We start from the raw sequence: 23,206 nt of genomic DNA, 5'->3' as shown, positions 1-23,206 counted from the left end.
GCTGCCCAAGAGAAAGGAGCAGACAGGGTGGGGGGAGTACTGATGATCAAAACAAATTACAGCAAGGGGAACAACATTCCTGCTGGATAAGGATAAAAAAGCACTTGTTCTGCAGTCCTGAGGAGGGTTAGGAAGTCAAGGCAACTGGTAAGAGGCCAGAAGTAATGGTATGGCTTTCAGAGCACCACATATTTTCACTTAGGAGAAGCTCTCCATAGCACCACTGAAGTTCAAGTACTTTTTCATAGGACGGGGGGAAAAAGAAAGCATCCATTGGCCTCATGTATGCATTAAGACATGGGAACGAAGCTTATAAAAGAATTGAGCTGTTTTCTACAAATGCAATGACCCCTCCTTCTGTTGTTAGTGCTGGTAAAATGAATATTGAGGGTTTTACCTCAATAAAGAGTTGAAATAAAATAATAGTATCTCAAAACATTCTAGAGAAAAAGAAAAAAGAAAAAAAAGTTAAACTATTGACCACTTCCTCTAGACTGTAAAGCATCTGGGAGTAAATATCTGAGCCAGAAGGAAAAAGGCATGATTAATCGGCACAACCATGATGAAGAACCCCAGCGACCGTTATTGCCTTCCTTTCGCCTCACTTAGCATCGCAGTATTTCCAGTTATGACAGGCATAAATGTAAGGCGAAGGCCAACTTCAAAGTAAACTCAGCCTAAAGAATTCCTGAAGGAATCAATAGCTCCAGGAGCTAAATGAAAGATTAGGTTTGTGTAGATGTCAACAGCATTGTAGGCAGGAGCCCCAGGACAACTAGGAGAGCGCTGTCACAGACAGGTCAGGGCTGCCGTCGCCCCGGGACGCTCAGCCGCTGCCCTCGCAGCTCACACCGATCCCGTGCCCACGCACGGCTAATTCAGCCCGACGGATGCTGAGCGGGAACAGAATTACCGCAAGATGAACAAAAGTTGAAACCATTTCCCAAATCTAATTTGACAGGTAATATCTTCTCCAAATTGGAAGTACTGAAGGGTCTTTTCTTCCGAGGAAAGGAAATCTGGGGTCAATGATTTAGTTTTGGCTAGAATTTATGACTACAAAATGCAAGTGCAGACCAGTGCTCCTGTGACACTTCACGAAGACACTGAGAAACACCAGTCTTTAGCAACAAGTGAGCAGCCCTGCTGGCAGTTCAAAAGGCACATTTTACCAATTCTGACAGCAATACACTGAGATCCTAAAGGTGAAGAAATGGCTGAAGCCTTCAATAGGATGACACTGGCAGCAGATGCCTTTGAGGATCAAGAAAAATAAGAAGTCCAAAAGAAAGTAAGCAGAAGGCAGGCATGGAGACAGATTTGTTCCCTGTTACCTACAGGGAAAAAAAAGAAAGAAACAAAGAAATCCATCCCAACTTTTCAGTACGAATGATTGCTTGGTCTGAGACAGGATATTTGGTACCTTTGCAAAATACGTTAGGTCAGAGATAAATCAGCGTCCTGTTATCTAAGCCAGAAGTGAAGTTGCTCCAGGCTGAAGTTCTGGGTAAGTTATCTGTCATTAGAAGGTCCAGTGACTGGCGAAAGATACGGCAACTTATGTTTCTTTATTAGCCATGTCTTTGTGCCATCCCTAAGAGGTACTTCTGTTTTACAGATGGGTACGTTAGGCCAACCAAGTTGTTGAGGTTGGAACCGTTTGCAGATGAGGGGATAAGAGGGCATCTGTGCGTGCAAGGACTATGGGAACAGTGCTGGAGGTCTGCGCTGGGCTCAGGGTCCACGAGCTGCCATCGTTCCATGTACATCGCCTACTGGAACAGTCCCTGAACTTACCTAATCCTCAGTTTTGCTAGCAGCCAAAACACGATGTTCTCCCCCCAAAGACAGCTAAATGGCACGGGTGGTCATCAGAATACAGTCCTGGAGCAAAACAGTGGCCCATGCCGGTACTGAAGACAAACCCTACACATCAGCTTCCCAACACACCTGATGCCTGACTGATCTGCGTAGCTCAGAGAACCTTGCTTCAACAAACATCGCGTTTTTGCAGCCACAGTGCCCAAGCTGCAACGTTTGGGAGCATCAGTGGCAGGCTGCCCTTGTTTTAAAAAATAATATACTAGAAGAGGAAACCTCTCTGCCAGGAGTAACCCATTCAAGGTGAAGTCTGACCTTGTCTGACATTGTCAGTCAGCAATGAAAAGAATGAGTACACAGGACAGGGAAGGTCTCTGACGACCCAGCCATACAAGAAAGTCTCATATCAAGCACCTGGTCACATCTGCTCAGACGTGGGAGAAAAGGAGGCTTTACACTGATCCTCATAGGCCCATCACTGGCAGTTTCAAAGTAAACAGGGTTGGTTTGCTTGTGTACATATTTACTTACTGGCAAGACAGAATGCTATTAATATTCAATAAGCCCCGAAGTATTAGCACAAAAAAAAGTCACTGTTTCCCAACAGGCCAACTGAAAGCAAGCACTTCTGTTTGACGAGGCAAAACAAGTCTTTAGACTCCCCAGGATCCACCCGGACGAGCAGCCTAAGGTGCTACGCTGCAGGCAATTCTGCCGCTAAAGTATCTGATGTGAAACACACTTCAGGGGCCGTCTAGGTGATGTGTTTTGGCAGTAGCCATCACACCTTAAAGTTGGACAGTTCTTCACATAAACAGAATTTGGATCACTGAAAGCCTTTTCCCCCGCTTTATCCCTTTCTGTTTTTCCCTCAGAGAGATGAAACCAAAACCTAGGTTGTAAAGGGAAGTGGATTGTTAGTCAAGCACATCAGAAGCTTCAAGAATACCATGTTACCTGAAATTATTTAACAGTTAAACCATACGACAATAGTATATGGAATTCATATTATTTTCAGTTCTTCTCTTGAGCATCTCCCCTTTGACAAAAAGCTTAAATAAGCCTTAAACTGTAAACCCAGCGTTATTCTCCAAGCTGCAACTTTCGGTTTGCAGCAAACCCAACTACACCTGACGGCAAATGGGCTATGGCTAACCCCAACCAGAGGCACATCTGAAAGTCTAAAAATGCCTTCATTATTCCTCTCTCAGACGCAGAATTTCAGATCAGGGTGGGGGCTGTTTGTTCTGTGGGGCTAAGTTTTGGATGGGTAATCCAGGAGCTTATTCTGAAGCAGTTTCCCTCGCTCAACACAGTGGAAGGAACCAGCACTGACCTCCCAGGAGAAGCAGGAGAAAAGTCAATCGCTTCCATAGCAACCAACGTACCGAATTGCCACGACTCTCTTCTGCAATTAGGGCTGATCACAACGATTTCCCATTCCCTTCAGGTCAGTGGGCTTGATAACGCTGGGACAACCACAAGATTCAACAGTAAAACCATTTGTCAGGCCATGGATGGTTTGATTATTTCCTTGCTTTCCCCCTAATTCATCACTGTCCAGTATGACAGAGGTTGGACAAGGATCCTGCTGGCTGACTTTGTTTGGGGTTTGGTGGGTTATTTTGGGTCATTGCCTTTATTTTCACCACGAAAAATCAGAGTACGACGCTGTTTCATCCATTCCCTGTTAAAGGGCTTTTTCTAACGCCTGAGAAATGTTTTGTTGCGTTTAAGAGCATGGATTCTGTAAAATGAAAAATACACATTTTCTAGGATGAAAAGAAAGCAGCAGCAGCAAGCAGATATCAACCTCAATGATTCTTTAAGCAAAGGAAGAGAAAAAGGAGCGGTGCCATGAACATAACTGATGCTGCGATGGTAAATCACCCTTCACCGTTCGTGGCGGCAGCACCGCTGTGGTACCTAACTCAATTACGGCTGGAAGCAGATGCCTGCCAGCCTAATGTGGAATGAGCAAACAGCCCCTGACCAGACATTTAAGATTTGTGTCCCAAAATTTCTGAAGAAGAATTTAATCAACTTAAAAGATAACGTCATAGCATCCCTAGCCTTTGAAACATAACGACAAGGTAATAAATCACGCAAAATGCAACTACAAACATTTATCTAGACAGAAGGCAATTACCTGAAAGCACCACGCAGCTCAGACTGTTTCCAATAGGTTTCCTGAGCACTTTTAAGTCAAAACATGTTTTAGCCACCATGCTAAGAACAAAAAGCAGTTCAAAGAAAGATGCCCTTGTGATACACAACGAAGCAGAACCAAGAAGCCAGGATGCCATTCACTACGCAAGCAGTGCCACTGGGCGTGAGGAGCGATAAATTTGGGGGGAAAAAAAAAAAACATTACACATTAAATTGTGAACCACCAGACCATTACAGGAAAGATTTAACAGTTGAACAACAGCGGTTTGAAGGTCAACTCCTGTTCTTCCATGTTATCCCCCCTTAAAGAGTGATGATGGTCGTGCAGGTGTCATCCCCGAGCTGTCCCACTGTCTTCAAAAGGTTGGCAAGAAGGAGAACGCAAACGCCTCTGCCCAATGGTGCCTGCAGGATCGGAGCAGAGACAGGGAGGGAGGACGGATCAAACTCCTTGCAGACCCTCCTTACAAAGTCAACACTAAGTCAAGAAATAAGGAAAACTCCTTCTCTGCCATGGCCGCTCCCAACCAAAAAGGGCTCGACTGAACTCTAAATGACCGCTGCAATCACAAATACTTTTACAGGAATATAGTTCTGATAGAAATGGGTTTCTCAAAGACACAAAACAGCTTTTTTGTCATCATCTTAAATGCAACAACTATAAAATATGGGCCAATTTCTGCTTTCACTTAAATAGATTAAATTCATCTTGCAGAATTCAATGTCCGCCTTCGGCAAAACAAAGAAAACAGTTCCAAAAAAAAGTTTACATCAAGCTTAAAGCTTTACTGTGCCCTTCCTGTTAGAACTTCCTTCAAAAGAGACCAGTACCTGGTTCTTCTTTTTCCTTCCTCAAAGTTAAAATGTCTCGAGCGCATCACCTCGCACACTGAATCACACCGCACGATGTCAAAAGCAATAATTCCCCGCAGCAGCACGAGAGGCCGAGCGGTGGCACGGTGGTTGCTCAGGAAACCACCTCCCTGGAATGTGCTGAAATTCGCCTGAAGCCTCAAAATAAACATTTTAGCACTGAGCAAAAATTCATCTCTAGGCATCTCAAATTGAAATAATCATTTCTATATGCAGAGTAGATAATGCTCTCTCTTCGTTGCTATTTGGTGTTTTAAACTGCCTTTAAGTGTATAATTAATTACATTACTTGTCAGGAATCACTTCACAAACCACTCCACCTCCACTCAATTGCTCGGCTCCAGCATATCTTCAGCCCTTTTTTTTTTTTTTTTTTTTTCTTCTTTCAACTCATATCATCATTCCTGGGAGACACTCGGGGCTTAACACTCTCTGCTAACATCCTTCACAGGACACACACATTTTAGAAGAGGGTTAAAATAAGTCTAACACTGGAAAAAGGAACTGTATTTCCTTGGAAAACTGATTACAGACAGCGCCTGCAGGCTTTGCCGCAGTCCAGGGTGGGACTCAGCCCCTCTTCCTCCACCTCCCCGTCAGGAGCTGGATGCTATGCCCAGACTCAAAGTCCTCCGGTCCTTAGGAGTTGTCCAGATCTTTGTTCTTTCTCCTCTTCTTTACACAAGGATCCTTCCTCAGCCACCTACTTCTTTCCAAGGTCTCATCTCCTGAGCTCCTTTAATCCAGCCTTCCAGCCCAGCAAAACCTCCAGCCCTCACGCTACCGCTGTTTTCACAGCAGGAACCACAAGTGCAGGCAGGTAAGGGATAATCCATTTCGACCGTAGATGGACGAGCAAGCATCCATGGTTTGACTGCTCGCCAGCGCCTCACTGCAGCTCCCAGCGGGGGGAAGAAGGGAGGAACCGCAGCACTGCAAGAGGAAAACTACGCGTGCCACAAATTTCCATCTATGAACAGGTTCAGAAACCCTTCCCCAGCAGATCCCTCTGTTCCATCTTCACCTGCCTGTCTCAACACTGCTAATAAAAACCCGGCCAGGCCCTTCAGCACCGCAGTCCCTGGGCCTGGGCAAACGCAGGCTCCCCAGCCAGACGAGGTCCTGGGCGCCAAGCGTGCAGGGACGCCACGGAGAGAGGGTCCCCAGCAGCAACCTCGGCACACACACATCTCAGCGGTCTGAAGCAACCTGAAACCCCTCATCCGAAGTTCCTACCCTTACTCCAAGTCAGTGCTGTTCACTAGCACGTGCTACAACAGCTCGCTCTCTTGCTCTCATTTTTCTTCCTTCCTGAATGATGCTTCGTGTTTCTTTAATGATAGTCCAAGACTGTAGGAAACTCCACTTTTCCTTTCAGATCACTACCCCATCAGCAAGCGAAGTAGATCAAAAGGCTGAAAAAAGAATCGTGGATCCCATTGTCAGAGCCCGCTCCCGGGCTTGGCAGGAGTCCTGCCCTTCAGAACACCCTGGCAAGAGAAGCTAGGGCAGGGGGGAGACACACGTGCCAGCACGCCTGCAAGAGGTAACGCAAGACATGGGAATGTGGAATTTATGCTTTTTAAGCCAAATTTACAATTCAATTATAATTCTCTGTGGATGCAATCATAATAAGTTTATAATTCTTCACAATTATAAACATGGCAGTAGAAGCTATTTAGTTAGAAGAAGAAAGGGCTGCAACAGCACAATTTTAACTGTAATTCACGACGACTGAAAAAGAAGGAGCACTTTTCACAGCAAATATGGCCTCAGAGGAGGCCTTTCCAAGTACAGGAACTGTCTTTTTTGTCTAAGACAACTCCTGCTTCAAACACAACACATTAAAGAAAGCCCACATTCAAAATCTGGACAACATTCAGTTAATTCCTCCAGTCGTGAATACTCTATAGGCTCACCATCCACCACCATAAACGATACCCTGATTTAGTGAATCATTTATTAAGATGACCTTTTCTACTGTAGCTCTACATTTAAGAGGAAGATGCCACAGTTACATGCCACTGCAAAACAGCTGACATCCCTTCACCCCATCCAAAGCCTCTACTGAATATGGGTCCCTTTGGTTCACAAACTAGGGAAAGCCAGGAAAATGTGGAATTCAGCAAAAAATCCACTGAAACATTTGCTGCTGCTTTAAGACGGTGCCAGTCCCAGCCTCCTCCGAGGGCAGCACCTCCGCAGCCTCCAGCCCTCCCCAGGTTGTCACTTCCAAGTTAGGAAGAATCTGGGAAATGATACCGAGCTGGCGGTGAGATGCAGCTATGTAAAGATTTAACGGCGCTCACACATCTGCATGGGGTCTGTCTGGGCTTGAAGGTATTTATGCAACTGCCTGCCCGAACCGTCAGACGCATACGGGGTTAAGCCAGGGAGGGACAGGACCCGCTTGTATTTATGCTTCAACCAGAGGCCTCTAGCAAGATGTATACTGTTAAGAGCAATTACTACAGGATACATAAATTAGAAGGTATTTCTTTTAAAAAAATAAATCAAAAAAGCAGTATTATAGGACGCAGGTAAACAAGATCCCATAGTTTTGCATTAGTTGACCTAATGATACTTCTGAAATATGTTTTTATTCCAGCCTCTCTGAAGACCAGCATTAAAAATTAAATTTAAAGTAGTATGTTTACTGGATCATTTTTATCTTCTCAAAAGCAACTCTCTTGATCTCCTAAATTGTTCTGAGGGGAGAGCGGCCACAAACAATTGCAAGTAACAGAGGTAAATTGGTATAAATTAGAAACTAGTACTTATTCAGGTTTCCAAGTCAATGAAACTTGGCTGGGGAAGGTCCAACCAACCCTCTAGAAAAAGGAGCCGTACTACATCTAAAAACACTTCTGGGCTGGAATTGCCTGTTCTCCCTCTTTTAACGCAGAGCCGTTGCATGCAGCTTACCAGGGCAGTATGCATCAACGTCCAGTTTCTGTGCTGAAGAAAGTGTTGGTGAGCCAAGCTCAGACTCTGGGATTCGAGGGCTCTCAACAAACTTTGCTTTCCTCAAAGGGGCTAAGGAGAAGGAGGGGGAAAGAGAAAGAGAGGTCATGAGTAAGGGAAATAGCAAGCAACAGATGGAAGCACTTAACTAAACAACACTGTCAGACTCATATCAGGTTACCCTTTTTTTTTTTGCCAGGAAAAAAAAAAAAATTATCTGCATTCTTTACAAAGGAGATGGCTCTTGTTAAAGCTTTCAAACTGTAAAGTCTTAAAGTGTGCAAGTATTGAGGCACATTCTTGATACTCTTAAACGCTTCCTTTTTTCCTACTTTATTAAATAATTTTTTTATAGGAAGCAAATGGGCCTGGATTCAGCAACTGTAGAAAAGCTGGGATCATAGAGAGTTACGCAGAGCCCATCAGGGTTTAAGAAATTTAACTATAAATATCTAAAATGAATACACAAATTCTGTGTTCAGTAATTGTTTCCTTTGAACATAAAATTTCAATTCCAAAACACTTTGAATGTCTGACCAAACAGATTTGGTGTTCAACACAAACGATCAGAGTAAAGCTAATGCTGTCCAGACAAAAAACTCCCACTTTAATCCTTGCAAATCCAGAAAAGATTCGAGAGACTTAAATAAAGGACAGGGAAAAGGCAGAATTGTCTGTAACAACGCAGCATTGACCACTAGTGCTACAGAAATGGGATTTTCCTGCCTGTTTTAACAGCCTGAATTCTAAAAAGACACGAAGTTCTGTGCAACGTTGGTAATAAAGTTACTAAAACTTTTATTAGTAAGTCTTTAAACAGATATTCCTGCCAGAGCAGAGAAACAGAACTCACAAATAAGTTATATGCAGAGATTATTATATTACATTTCAAAGTTAAACTCACATGCCCGTTAAAGTGAAAGGCTAATTTGAAAAGCCACTCTACAGACGGTATCGTGGGTCAGCATGCTTCATGCCTCTCCGATTCTCAGCATAATAGCCTCGATTTACATAATTTATATTTATAGTTCTCTGTCCTGCAAATTAAATTTGGGATCTGAAACTAAAAATGGGGGCGACACGTTTGTTCTCATGCATCTCCTGTAATAAAAGCTCAACAGGTCAAGTGATGACCTCTGAGGCGGCAATAAATCTCTTGCTTTTAAGAAGCCTGCACGCGGCCACCGCGGTTGGCCCTGCAGTTGGAAAAGGATTAGCAATTCTGATGATGAGGAACCAGAAAGACTACACACAACTAGCTGGCTCCCGCTAGCTGAGCTGGTACATAAATGATCACAGGCATTTTTAAAAGGAAGGTGAGGAAAACAGAGATAAAGGTTAAGGTACGTCTATGTCAATAGAGAGTCCCTGTGTAGCAGAATATAGGCAAGGAATCAGAACCGCCCTCCCTGTACCAATATAGGTGCTGAACTCCCTCCTGACTCTCGTCCTAGGGGACCTGATCTGATGAGGTAAAAACAAGGTACCACGATACCACGCTGCACAAGAAAACCCTGGACGAATATTACATTTGCAGCACATTCCCCTCGGGAGTCCTCGGGGGCCGGTGTAACGTGAGCCGTGCCAGGCGAGAGGAATGCGAGAGACTGACGGGAGATAAGGGCAGCCTGAAGCCCCCTTCTCCCCCCGGACCTGCCGCCGTCCCGCCGGCACACGAAGCCCATGGACGCGCAGCCCAGCTCAGACACACAACCTGATGCTGAACGCCGCGAGCCAGGAGTCAATCGTACCGGAACGCCCCCAAAAGCCCATCCGTGCGCACGCAGCACCCTATCTGCTTGCGAATTGGCCAACACCAGTGAAAAAATTATTCACGGTAATGATCTTGTGCCAGATACTGATGTAATGAAAACACATAAACATTGAGAAGATTATTACTGTGGCATGAAAATTGTTTAGAATAATAATTCTGCACGGGCCAATCTACCAATATTTCATTTGTAATTGCAGTTTTAACAAATATGTTTATTTCAAATGTTTTACCACAGGCCCAGTAACAGTCATTTTTATAATATATATTAGAAATAGCTCATCTTTAATTTCTTTATCTTTTCTGGCTAACGCCAGAACCATAAATCATCCGCTGCGACCCTTGGCAATGCTCGTTTTGTTCTGAAATACAGAACAAACGTGGTTTTCAGAGTTCAAGAGACGTTAAGGAGTGCAATGGGATTGTCACCAGAAGGTATTGCACTAAAGGTTGTTTGAGTTACTAACCCAAAGAGGAAGAAGAACTTTAAAAAACCAAGAGAGGGCTAACGATAGCCACCATGCCGCTTTCTGCGGGGACTCAGAAGGCCGCAGAAGACGCAGACCCTGCAGGTTTTCGCGGATCGGCACCGAAGAGGTCAGCTCCCACCCCTAAGGAACGAATACAGCAATCCCCCATTTCAGCGTCGGTTTATTTCGGCACCTCCTCCGGATCTTCTTTACTCCTCACTGAGGAGCTGACCCCATCGCCCGATTGAGTCCTGCCTTCTCTAAACAACTGGCCTACGACAGCAGAAGTGATCAGCTCGTGGATTCTAGAAGCTGACCCACCGCTTTTTCTTTTGAGGGCACGAAACAACTTCATATTAACAGCGTGGTGAATTCTCAGTGTACAAGCTTAGTCATCCACGTCATTTTACAGCATTTATGTTTTTGTTCCCTAAAAAGCATGGCTTAAGTATTAAAAACACATTACCGCCAGACAAGATACACTTTGTCAGCATGACTTAAAGACAAGAGTTTACTTTAGAAGGCTCAAGTCAGTACAATCTTCTCAGCGTAACTGCGGATCGGGGAAAAAGCCACAGAGAAATAGTTTCTTTTATTTCAGTTATTCTGAACCTGGAAAAGACAAAAAGCCCTCCTAACTCACATGTAACCCGATTACATGAAAGGAGGATTTTCACGTAAAAGAATTAAGCACTCCTGCCTCCTCTCCAAATGAAGATTATCCTGACAGATTCATATTTGGGCACTAGTTTTCTACTGGAATACTAACAAATGGAAATGCCGTAAATTCAGAAATCTGTTTTGCCTGGTTTTGGAAAAATGTTAAAGGATAACATTCACCTTTTTATAAAAGTGACTTTCCACGCACACCAGTTTGCCTAGGTCCTGAACATCCTCCCCTAGGCACAGGCAAATCTTATGATCAAAGTCATGGGATGAGCATTTGGCACATACTATAAAAACTAACAAAAGCATGAAAAAACTATTTGAAGTATTCTATACCTGCCTCGGTCCGTTAGTCCTCTTATTTCTGTAAGACTTTCTGTACAAAACAGAGTGACTCTAGGCATTAAATAACATTGAAATAGCCTTTTCTGTTACACAACTGCCGTTTTTTGAGAACGTTATTTCTTCCAAAGATACTGGAGAAAAAGGTATGTGCAATAACCAGTTATAAAAAGATAATGAATTAAGTGAGGAAGTCAGGAGTTACTAACGCTGTCTTTCTAGAACTGCAAAATGCACGTTTAATTCAGAAAACAGTACTGATTACAAGTCGCCTGAAGTCACAACCTCGTCACTTGGGTCCCACGGCCCAGCCGCCGGTGACGGCCCAGGAGCTGACGGCAGCAGCCCGTGCCGCGCGCGCCACGTACGGACCACGTCGGGCCAGTCCTGCCCCCAAGGGCTCGAGGACAGCGTAACACTGGCGTCACACAGGAACTGACTTGCTACTACTAATGTAGGAACTTAAATTTAAATAGCATGGGAAGTTATTGAAAAGAAATACTGCACCATTTTGGGGCTAGTTCCTGCAGTTCTTGGCGAGATTAATCCCCATCAGTATCCAAGCCAGTAGAGCAAAACTGAAAATCCTTCCTTCAGTGCAAATAAAATTCTCATTTGACTTTGACAGCAACTTTTCCTGCACAAGGAAAGTGATGCTAATTCTAGGGCGGGAATTAACCACGTAATGCAAAACAATTACCAGGGCAAGCCTTCAGAAAGTTTAATTAGATGGCTCATTTATGGCACTGTCTGCAGCAGGTGGTCTATCTTCCAGCGGGGACAAAGATATAAATTATTTCTTCCTTGGTTTTCATGCTAATTCTTCTTAATATCCACGCAGACACAGTAAGTACTATACTGTTACCGATGACTGAAGTCTTCAAAACAGACAGACGTATGCAATAGTTTAAAAACTGTATGTAACATTTTTTTAAAAAAGTATGCATTTGAGAGAAATCGCCCTTCTAAAAAGGAAGAATTCTGTTATCTGGGTTTCAGGATTGCCTGTTGACTATCAGCCCGTAGGAGCTCCTCGCACTAGGAGAGGCGCACAGTGGAAGATGCAGTTGATAAAACCCAAAGACCTGCTAAGCCCCGTCGCTTCTCATCAGCGGAGCTGGGAGACGCTCCGTTTTCTTTCCTCTGATGACAGAGGAGAAATAACCTTGTCACCTCGCGCTCCAGCTAGGTGTGAATTCAAAAGCACACATAAGCAAAGGCTTATTTAGAATAGATGGACAGGACTGCAATAACGCCCTGTTAAAACTAACACTAGGGAAAATACTGTTAGAAGCCGCGATGCCAGGCAGTCTGTAGACTGGTTTAGGAGTCTCTTTAAAAACAGAGATTCAGAGTATGCCCACCTAAGGAACAGAAACCCACAGCCCAATTCATTATATTCCTCAAACTTGTATGCCCATAGTAGTTATCCCTGAAGCTCTCATTCCAGAGGCTGGAACAAGCAGTACGGGAGAGCTGCGCGGCCTCTCCGACACAGAAAACTTCAACTATCAGGGGCTGCTGATGGTTTATCCTCCTGCACACCCGCATGGAGCACTGGGATCAGTTCTGGTGCTCTTTGTGATCAATGCCAAGCATCTAATCCACTACCAATAAAAATAAACCAAAGGAAAACCAGGATGTGTTTATTTGTTCACAGTAATCGTTTCGGCTCTATTAGCACTGCGTTCTACTTCAGCCTGTTGAGCTTCCTAATTCTATTGCATTTTCTGCATTACCATTTCATTGTCACATAATTTATAGATGAGTTAGTGTTTTCATTTAAAAAAAGGTTTTCTTTAGGTTAAAAGGCATTGAAAAAAGGAAATTATCATGGATTAGCAAAAGGCTTCCTCCATTAAATTCAGTTTCAGCCCTGAAAGGAGTGTTTCACTAAAAAGGGGTTATTAACACCTAGTGACCTGACTGAACAAAGTGTTTTTTCAGGCAGTGATTTCCGCAGGTTTGAATTCATTCCACAGTTTGACTGCAATATGTTCCCGTACACCTTTGTGTGTGCCTGTACACCCATGAAGACGCAAAAGAAACCAACCTAGCTACGGACCAGGACGACGCTGGAGGAAACAGCAACTCTTTTTCTATACCGTGAGCGATGGACTGGCCATCCCAGGCTACCCGGGAGCCTCTCCTCGTACCGGCTCCTTCCAAGCGTTAGAGAAACGTACAGCAAGGTGCCCTCAACTGCATTAACGCAAACCGCTACAGCTTTTACAGACAGACTCACACGCCTCCTCGCTATAAATACAGACACAGCGCGGCCGCCTGCCTGAATCCTCGACTCGCTCCTGCGGGGCAGGTCCTGAGCCGCGTCCGGCTCAAAATCAGCTTTTCTCCCCAGTTCTGTCCTCTCCCTGCCTGACACACAAGTACAGCTGAATTTCAACTATGCTTTGAGCCTTCCTCTGCCAGAAGAGGATGAACTCACGAAATATGCTAGCTTTGTGCAAAAACACCGGCTGTATCACAGGCTGAAAGAGTGCCACGGATGACGACGGCGCGCGCACCGCTCCGTGCGTACTGCGCGCCCTTCCCTTGCGACCCGGTCAGCTGAAGAGGGGCTGGATCTTGCACTTGAACACTGTATTTGTAAATACGGTTAGCACAACATTATAACATACATCCTGTACGGAGAGGACGCAATCCCCCAAGCGCACAAGCTTTCACAAAATCCGGCCCAAGTTACGCTGTGACGGGAAGAGCCAGGGCACCGTCTGAGGAGCGAACTTCAGAGACTCGTGTTTAAAGAGAGTAAAAGCGGGCGCTTTGCGCATCATCCGTTCCCCATCTTTAGTTAATAACGACAGCTGCCGTGCCAAAGGCTGATTCACGTGCTGGAAGCTGCCCAACGGCTACGTAATGCTGCGGAGAGTAGATTTTACTGAAGTCTCCCTCGTACTAAAATGTTTAAGTGCTGCAGTGCTATTGATCCACGGAGCTCCTGGAACAAATAACTGTCAGATTCAACACAGCTGGACTACACCCAAAACATGAGAGATGTAGCCTTCAGCGCTGCCTCTGATCCCAAATGACACTATATTTTGCTGAGATAAGAGCCATAAAAGGAGAAAATTACAGACCACGTGATTATTTTTGCTGTGGCACTAATATACCCGCTACGTTAATTAGGATTTTTAGGTATAAATAAGAAAAAAAAAAATCATTAAAGTTAAAAGTGAAATTACACGTTAACATCTTTTAGATAATCCAGCATTATTTTACAGAAACCATTGTGTAACAGTAACAGTTTTTTCCCTTCTGTCATTTGAGAGTATAAAAGCTTTTTAATTACACTTTAAAGCCTCTCTCCCTTCATCACGTGGTTTTTGCAGCTTTTTCGTGGGTAGGGCAGAAGTGCAAGCAGTGAGAACAATGCTTTGTCCTGAAACATCATAGTTGTTCCAAAACTTTCAGAAAACATGTTTAGTTTAGGAGATAAGGTCTTGAAACAAGAAAATTGAAGGAAACGAAGGTGGAAAGAGGAACGGGGGGGTGGGGAAGAGGCAGGACGAGAGTCCCGGGAGCTGGTAATGGAGGAACAGCAAAGGAAAGGAGTTAAAATAAGCAACTATCGAAAGCTGCCTTAATTTAAAAAGTCTTCTTTAAACTGTAGGAGGTCTGTAATGTGAAGGTTCTGCCCGTTACTGCTTCTGAAAATGGTTTTTGTCAAAGCGAGGAGCGGCCTTCGCCGGAGCCGTGGATTCTCTGATCCTGTGGGACCACCGAGACCTCCTGGAGAATTATTTCACCCTCTCTGTCTCTCTCCAGATGAACAGTTCTGTCCAAGGCACAGACAGTAACATCAAGCCGTAGCAGTAATGGAAAATGTTTTAATTAAATCAAATTAGAACTCACTTAAATTATTACAACCTCTCTCAAATAAAAAGAACTGATCCAAACCAACTTCTGTACGAACAGGCACTCCTATTTTTAAGGGAGAAAATAACTTGCTTTTGAAAGGCTTATATGTATTTTCAATGCATACAGACTTCTGTGGGAAGTGTCCAATCATAGCTAGCACAAAGTTTGCAATAAATTTATGTATTCAGAAAGAAAATAATTTCCCCTGAAATACTAACCTGTACACAGCCTGCGCTTCCAGGAAAAAATTTAGCTCAGTTTCCATTTTGCTTATTACCATGCAATTATTTTCTGTTATTTAGAGCAAATGGATTAGCAATTTGTTACCAAACTTATCAATGCTGGAGACAACAGACAGCAAACCAGCCCTCTCCTGGGTCAGCCCAAACGTTTTAGTCTTAGGTTACACCAGTCAGAGCATCCCAGCACGAATCTGTTGAGCAGCTGTTGCCTAGAATGCTCTGGCAAGCCTTTAGGAAGAAAGTTGCTCCTATTAATGATCCCAGAAAGAAAAAAATAAACCCTCCCTCCTTCCCTGTAGATAAGTTTATTTCCAACGTGGGCTGCCAAAAAGCCTTTATGCCCGTAGGGAAGACAGCTCTGAGGAGAAGCAAGCTATTTAATTAACATATAGACATGGCAGGAGGAGGATATGGTACTTTTATCTTTCCACGCAAACTCGTCAAATTGGTTTTGACTCCTCGGAGCTGTGTCACAGTAGTCGGCTTCTCCACGTAACTTCCCGTCTAAAATTCTTCGTTTCCACATCTTCTGAAGTCTTTTAAAATTGCCTCTTTTGGTAGAAATCCCTCATGTGTGACTCAAGGTAGAAACGCGCGTGTCAGAGGAGGAGGATGAAAGAAGAGAAAGGAAGTCAGCATCACTTGCTCCTGCTGTCCAAGTCACCTTGTCATGAAAATAAGCAATTCAACCACTGACATTTTCCCTAAGTTTCTGTTGCAGTCAGTTTTCCTTTTCAAGTTTCAGACTTTGGTTATACTTAAAAAAAAAAAAAAAAAAAAAATAGACTGGATGAAGACCTGGGACTACAGAATGAAATCATGGCATCAAAATTTTAGGCTTATGTAAGACCTGCTCAAATACCCAAAGAACCTTCTCAAGTGGCAGAAATGGGATGGGGCAGAGCTGGAGGGGAAAGCGTTCCTCACCCGCCTCACATCCCTTCTCCCAACAGTGTTATTTCATTAAATGTTAAATTTAAAACAGATGAGAGGAGAATGCAACAAAACATGAGTGCTGAATCGCGTTATTCCCATTCAATTTCCTACTACCCTGGAGTTGTTCTTCCAGCAATTCAGACTCAAATATTGCACTGGCACTAAAAATGAGAAAAATTCTCAAAAAAAAAAAAAAAAAAAGACCTGGACGTACTGTAAAGGACATTTATTCTAATGAAAGCAGCAAAGAGTTTGGTCGCTTTAATCAAATTCTATGTAACCCCGTTAGTTCGCTCTTTAGAAAGAACCGTTTCACCATTTTCTAAACATAAAGCCCGACTCATCAAAACACAATGCTCAGATTTCAAGATAAACTTTCATGAGAGAAATCAGAAACTAATTACACAGCTACACATTTTCTTCTTTTCTCTATGAAGCTGATTGTAAGACAGATCTTGAGGAAAAAAATGCCTGGTTGCTACAGCGTCCCCAACAAGGGGCTTTTGTTTTATGGGGCTTTTTGAAATTTTACATGTTGAACAAGTCAGGCTGTAGAAACTGTCTGAACATTTAACGTAGCCTAATTTATCTCAAGACACTAGAATAACAGAAAATATATTTAACTGGAGGTTCTTCCCACAGAAGGAAAGAGCAAGTGTAATATAACCATTTCCAAAGTAAGGCTGATCTTCCTGGCAGTGTATGGTTTCCTCTTTTGTACGGCTCTTCTCTCCATTTATATTTACACTGGGATTTGACTACAATAATAGAATCACAACGTGTAGCGGTGAGGCCACACTTCAACACACCAGCAACACTAGAAAGCGTTCAGAATCGCTCCTCTCCTACCCCGTTACCCCAACGTGTTCCCTAGCGCTGCGATGCCACAGGAGAGCTCAGGAAACGGCGTGCCTTTGTGACCTGCAGTCCTTCCCCTACGACGGGGATATCGGGTTCTCTGAGCTCAGCAACGTGTCTCTGGCAGCGAACACCAGACACCTAGGAAGGGGCATGGAAAAGGGGATGATGAGAGCCCTGTACAGTCTCTCACGTGTTGTCTTGCAGGGACTTGAAGCCAGAGGTGTTACCCCCGAAGCCCAGAACAAATTCATCTTCCATTAATATGATCAGGTCCTTTCTGAGATACATTTTCAGCACTCACAACACCTGGCAGCAGCGCTTCCTGCAAATTAACCGCAGAGTCTGAAAAAACGCCCGCTGCTTTGGCACTGCTAACTTTACTTCTGAAAACTCAGAAACTGTCTACTTGGATTCCCCTCCGCATGGGCGATGACTCTTCCGCAGACTTCCCAACAGACTGGCAGAGCCTAATGCCAATAGGCAATACTCAACTTACTCCTAACATATTCTGTTTATCCAGGTGAGCATTAACTCTGCCCTTCAGACCACTTCCTATTAACTTGCTCGGTACAGGCATCAGGCCAACGGGTCTGTAGTTTCCCAGAGCTCCCACAGAGCCCTTTTTAGTACTTGATGCCATAATAATCACCTTTCAGCCGCCTGGTGTTAAGGAAGTTATAAACGAGACATTACACAGCAAAGACATCATTCAGCATCCTCGAACACCTTCTGGTCCTCACTCTTTGTCAGTTTGTTTCTATGACCTGCTCTACCATTGCCGCCACCTGAGACAGACCCACTGCTCTGTCATTCCTTCTTTGCAGCCTCTGGACTCACGAGGTCCGTACCTGCTGCCTCTGCTAAGGCTGTGTGTGAGGTTGGGCTGTTCTGAATTCTAGTGCTCCCCTGTTACTACAGCAATTAAAAATTAAAAACTGCACTAGGTTTGCGAGGGATCTGAAAAAGAACAACAAAAAGGAATTATTCGCTCTAGACATTGCTGCAAGAAAGCTGGTTAAGTATTTTACAAGCAACCGAGACTGATCAAAGGTAGGCATCAAATTATATAGCAAAATTAAATTTAAACAGAAGTGGCAGGGGCCAAGGCCAGGAGTAAGCCTAAACTGCACAAAACCAAAACTTAATTCATCCTCCCACCAAATCCTCATGATCGTACCAAGATATTGTAACCACGATAAAAGAGAAGGCTGTAAAATACCCGAGCATTCAAAGCCCAAGTAACCCCACGTTAAAGCACATACGAGACTCGATCCTGTTCAACAGACAATACCATTGTTTACGACCAGGACCATACAGCATACAAGCTCACATAAATTCATTACTCGATAACAGCATTTAAAATGAAGGCAAAAGATGTGACTAGATAAGGTGATTTTATGTGTCAGTCATTCAAATTTTGCTATGCTGAAACCAATTTAGTTGGTGCAGCTGACAAAGGCAGACCTGTAATTACACTGACATGTATGCATAATTGTTCAATTGATATGAAACTGTATTGAGGATCCATATTTCTCTGCTGGTAGGAGCTTCATGGAATATTATATCCTTAAAATGAAGCTGCTTATCTGGCAAGACACAAGCCTGAATTAGCTGAACTTGTTTGTTAACACTTGAAATATTGTATGATGCTGTGTTTACAAGGTGTTTTTTTACCTAAGGAAATTGCTACCATTCACCCACCTTCAGTTTTCAGTAATTTATTCTTCGCTTTTAAAATTCTTAATTTATTGGTAGAAGTAATGAGCTGTTAGAACTTTCTGTTTTGAGAAGCGATGACTGCTCATCAGCATTTCCTCCTACAGAGGAACAGGGACAAGGCAACATCGCATGCCTAAGTGATTTAATTAAAACATCTAATGAACATGTGATTATTTGCGTGATCACAGGTGGTTAAAGCCAACCGACTGGACCCGCCTCTGTCAGCGGTGCAGGCGGACGCAGGAGAGCAACGTTTCTCGGTGTACAGGCATCTAACACTCAACAGCCTCTACGAGACTTCGGTGGCGTGTGCACCCTGCGACAGCAGCGAGATGTCCCATGAGGGACCAGGTCCTGTCTAGTTCTTTAAGTGACAATAACTCTTTTTTCTGCAATAACTCTTTGTCAAACTGAGCGTTCTTTCTCCCCCTCTGAATTGAAGCTTTGCTTTTTCCATCTACACTTTCTCCCTACCCAGCTTTCACAGTGTCTGACAGCTGCCCCATCTCCTCGCAATGCTGACGCCTTCGTCTTCCCAGCAGCCCCTATCACACCATCTCCGCTCACCCACCTCTTGCCTGCTTCGAGGGCTCCAGAGCAGATCAGAAGCAAGCCAGGCGAGCTGCCTTCACAGCCCCCCTTCAGACCCTCTAAACAGATCTGACACTTTGCAGGATCACAAAAAAAAACACCAAAAAGAGACAGTAATTCAGTACAAAAGCTCCAAAACTGCTGCTGAGACAAGAGGAAAAAAATCCAGCTAAGTCCGGCAGCGGAGCCTTGGCCCTTAGCTCTGGTGGTAGCCACCTCCTCTGCCTCCGCGTCCCGCTGCACGCCTCCAGCAGCCGCCCAGCGGCTTTTGCACTCATTGCCAGAAAACCTCCAAGTCAGGTATTACAGCATGAAAGCTTCCCCAGCTGTCAGTTATTACCGTCAGCAGTAACAGCCTCGCCAACAGTAATAATTAAACCGCTAGAACATACAGAATTACTGGGCTCATCGTAATTTATTTAAAGGTAGGGTTGGGGATCTTTTGGAGGGGGGACGGTTGATCGGGTTTGTTGAAGTTAATTTAGTTCTTTTTTAAAAGTCACTGGTTTGTTCATAAATATGCGGTTACGGTAGAAGCTCAGCTTGGCAAGAGGTTGGATTTACTGTCCTTTTGGTGTCGCTCCTCTAGATTTACATTGTTCCTAAGAGCAACAGTAATTCGAATTAAGTGCTGGACAAGCTTATTCACCTGTTCAAACTGTTTCCAGAACTTTCCAAGCACGCCCTAGGAAGGCCTGCAGAAAGCAAATGGCTTAGCCTTTTTAAGTTGTTTGTTTTGGTGGTTTTTTTGGTGTTGGTTTTTTTTTCCGTGAAATGAAAAGAAGATGCAAACCTGTGACAAAAGCTGAAGTTCAAGGGGCTGTTTAAATTCACTCTGAAGTCATATTCTCATTGAATAGAAAACTGGATATTCTAACAGGGGAAAAAAAGAACCACAAAACTTAAACCACCAACTTGTCTAAAGAGATATTGATCTGAAAGATTCTACAGCTGAACAGAAAGAAAAGAGTAAATCTTGCTTCCTAAAGGAATAGGGTAGACAGGAATCTGTCTACAAAAAAGTTGTCTGTGTTACATTTATGGAGAAAAATCACAGAAACACTGTAAAAGAATGGGCAAAACCAGAAGAATGCAGAAGAGCAAGCAACAGGCCAGATCTTTCACCTCTGCATGAACTAACGTGATACTCAAACATATCCTGCTGAAAACAAAGGTATATAAACAAGTCTTTGTTTTCTTAAGAGGTGAAATTTTAAAACACTGGGAGAGAACAATGTTAGGTTTAAATTAGCATCTGCCAATCCAGCTTTACAAAAGCTGACCAAAACATTACCTCTGCTTAAATTTTATGGTATCTGACACTGCAAAACAAAGGGCGCTACGGCTTTGGAACACACTTGACATGAAGCTAAGTTATAACCGCATGATTATCATGTAATGAAATATTTGTACCGCCAAACCACTTATTTCTGAAATCAAACGATAACACAATGCTACACACCAAGTACTATTTTGATGTAAACATGAAAGAAGAAATTTCATCTTGTCTGAACAAACCAATCCAATGTGCAATGTTTAGATGGTTATTGCATGGCAGTGCTGGGTATTTGGCAATCGGAAAGAATGTTTCAGCACAACAATGTACTTACACATGCATAAATGCCTTCTGCCCAAACATAAACTTTTAACAAATACGGTATGAGATAAAACTAAGCCCATATGTTCTGTAGCAGTGGTTCCTTTACTAGAAGACAATGTGGAGTTATTCATTCTCCTCCCCTTATGCAACCTGCCCTCGGATTAAGTGGGCAGCAAGAATCTGTCTATTTTCCAGAGCAGTGCCAGCAACAGGTACGGCTCCACGTCGCTCATTTGTATTGTACAAAGCCGAAAAGCTTTTAGAAATATTCTAATATTTCAGAAAATTTTCATTGCCCATTTCCCATTTCCATGCCTCTTGCCTGTATAACCAGTCTGATTTAGGAACATGATTCCAAAAGTATCTTTTCCAAATGGGGATATGGAGGAGGGAAGGAGGGAGAGGGTAAAGAAATAATAATGGTGTGTTTAAAAAACACTGAAGAACAGCTGACTGTCAAGACCTAAAGCAGCACCGGGTGAGGCGTCAGGCTCCATGCAGTCTGCCATTGCTGGGGGACGCAGCTCCTCCAGACAAGCCAAGAGCATCCCTTTCAAAACCACCCAGTGAAATCAGGCCTTTGTCTCGCAAACTCCACCCAAGCTGGAACCCACCAACTCATCAGAGTCTCAGCGCCTCTATGAGACAAAGTCCCGAGGGAAGAGGCACTCGGGCAGCCATCACAGGCCCCAGGCAAGCTCGGAGCGTGGCAGACACGGACCAGACCTGTGGGCCCTGTGAGATGTGATGAAGGACCTTCCGAGATTAACGGCCTTCAGTTGCAACACGGCACACATCAGGACGCAAGATAACTGTTTTGATAAATACAAAGATACTCAATCAAATACACACTGTTTCAAAGATTTGCCTACCTCCCCCCCGCCGTCAAAGTACCATTTCAAAACCATTTGGGTTAATTTGTACTTCTCATTTAGCTGGAGCATGTTTCTTCTTTGTGGACATTAAAAACCGCCCATCTCCATGCGCGGTATAAAATCTCTGACCCGTCAGCTGTAGTTCAACAAACTGGGTACGCAGAGGGCTGTTATTTGAACTGTTAAAAAAGCTGATGCTGGAATAAGAAAGCAGCTCATTTAGAAACGTATACACACATTATCTCTACTTGGAAAACAAATCATCAAGAACCATAACTTGGTAACTATGTGTTATTTCTTAATGAAGTGCACGCAAGAGAGGTGGATTATACTAACGCCTGTTTTGAGGTGCAAGAGCCATGGGTAAAGGTTTCTGTCTACAGAAGGTGTGCAGGTCTATAGGGACACAGCTTGAAGGCCGGGCCAAAGGCGTCTCTGAAACAACTCCAAATCATGTACAGGTGGTTCAGTCAGCCATATATCCAGGAGTGGAATTACCCAGCACCAACAGCTACTCAAGGGAGGTCACCACAGAGCAAGGAAAGAGCTAGCGAGTGCCAGAGCAATGGTCCAGAGCCATGGAGCCATCTCAGTTCTCAGCTTTCTGGTCTGGGCACTGGTCAGGGATCTGTGATGAAACCCCAGCATGCAGCCCTGCGATACGTGACCCCACCACAGCGCACAGCCGTACGCATGCTGCGGGGATTTTTAACACGTGGCATCACTCCAGACTTAGCAATGACACTGAGTTGTGATGAGCCTGACCAGAGCTTCCAACAAGGTTAGAGGCAACCAGGTACAGACGACATCAGAAATTAACTTTTGCAAAAGCAACGGTCAGTCAATAACCCAACCCAATAACCCAGTGTGATCACGCAGGACGCAAGCAGGAGAGTTTCCAAAACGGGTTCTTTTGCTGTTATAGATGCAGGAAGGGATTAGAAAACAAGCAGCCCAGATGGAGATAAGGGATTTCTCCAAAAGAGAGCGTCCTGTGAAGGCCCCTCTGCTCACAAGGAGCAGCACGATCAAACGCACAGAACGCCTTCGAGGGCACACTCTAGGAGCAGGAGGAAAGATGTAGCAAAGGGAAGCGCAATGGCCTGATTTAACTCCACAGGAGGCTTCCTACACCACCTTCTCTTACTATAGAAACCTCTTAGCTATGTCTAAAAATTAAAATTCTCACACACCAGAAGTGTAATCGTGACAGATGCTCCATTTTGTGCAGCACCCGTGTGAAATAAGGACAGACTTCTAGCTCTGAGCTTCTGAAAAGCCATGGAGGTTCAGGGCTATTTTGTTTGCCTTTTTAATGTTATCTGCACTAAACATAAATCTTTGGGGTCCTCCCTGTGTTTAAGCATATACACAAATATCTGAAATGAAAAGCTATTATCACCTTCTCCCAGCTACAGCGCTGCGGT

At 43.9% G+C, this 23,206-nt stretch overlaps 1 protein-coding gene across 12 annotated transcripts in view; it reads right to left on the bottom strand.

The window, feature by feature from the left end:
* Positions 1 to 23,206, bottom strand: part of TANC2 (tetratricopeptide repeat, ankyrin repeat and coiled-coil containing 2) — a 254,383-nt gene that overhangs the window by 123,355 nt on the left and 107,822 nt on the right. For 7 of the 12 annotated variants that reach the window (XM_075117247.1, XM_075117253.1, XM_075117252.1 and 4 more), the window contains one exon: positions 7,789 to 7,899. The exons of the other annotated variants lie outside the window; for them this stretch is intronic. In XM_075117247.1, the coding sequence (XP_074973348.1) occupies positions 7,789 to 7,899 (111 nt within the window). The remainder of the gene's footprint in view (positions 1 to 7,788; positions 7,900 to 23,206) is intronic. 12 annotated transcript variants of the gene reach the window in all.

The sequence above is a fragment of the Phalacrocorax aristotelis genome, chromosome 23, assembly GCF_949628215.1.
Source record: "Phalacrocorax aristotelis chromosome 23, bGulAri2.1, whole genome shotgun sequence".
Classification (NCBI taxonomy): domain Eukaryota; kingdom Metazoa; phylum Chordata; class Aves; order Suliformes; family Phalacrocoracidae; genus Phalacrocorax; species Phalacrocorax aristotelis.
Note: the sequence above shows the minus strand (reverse complement) of the source record. Positions and strands in the feature narration are given on the sequence as shown.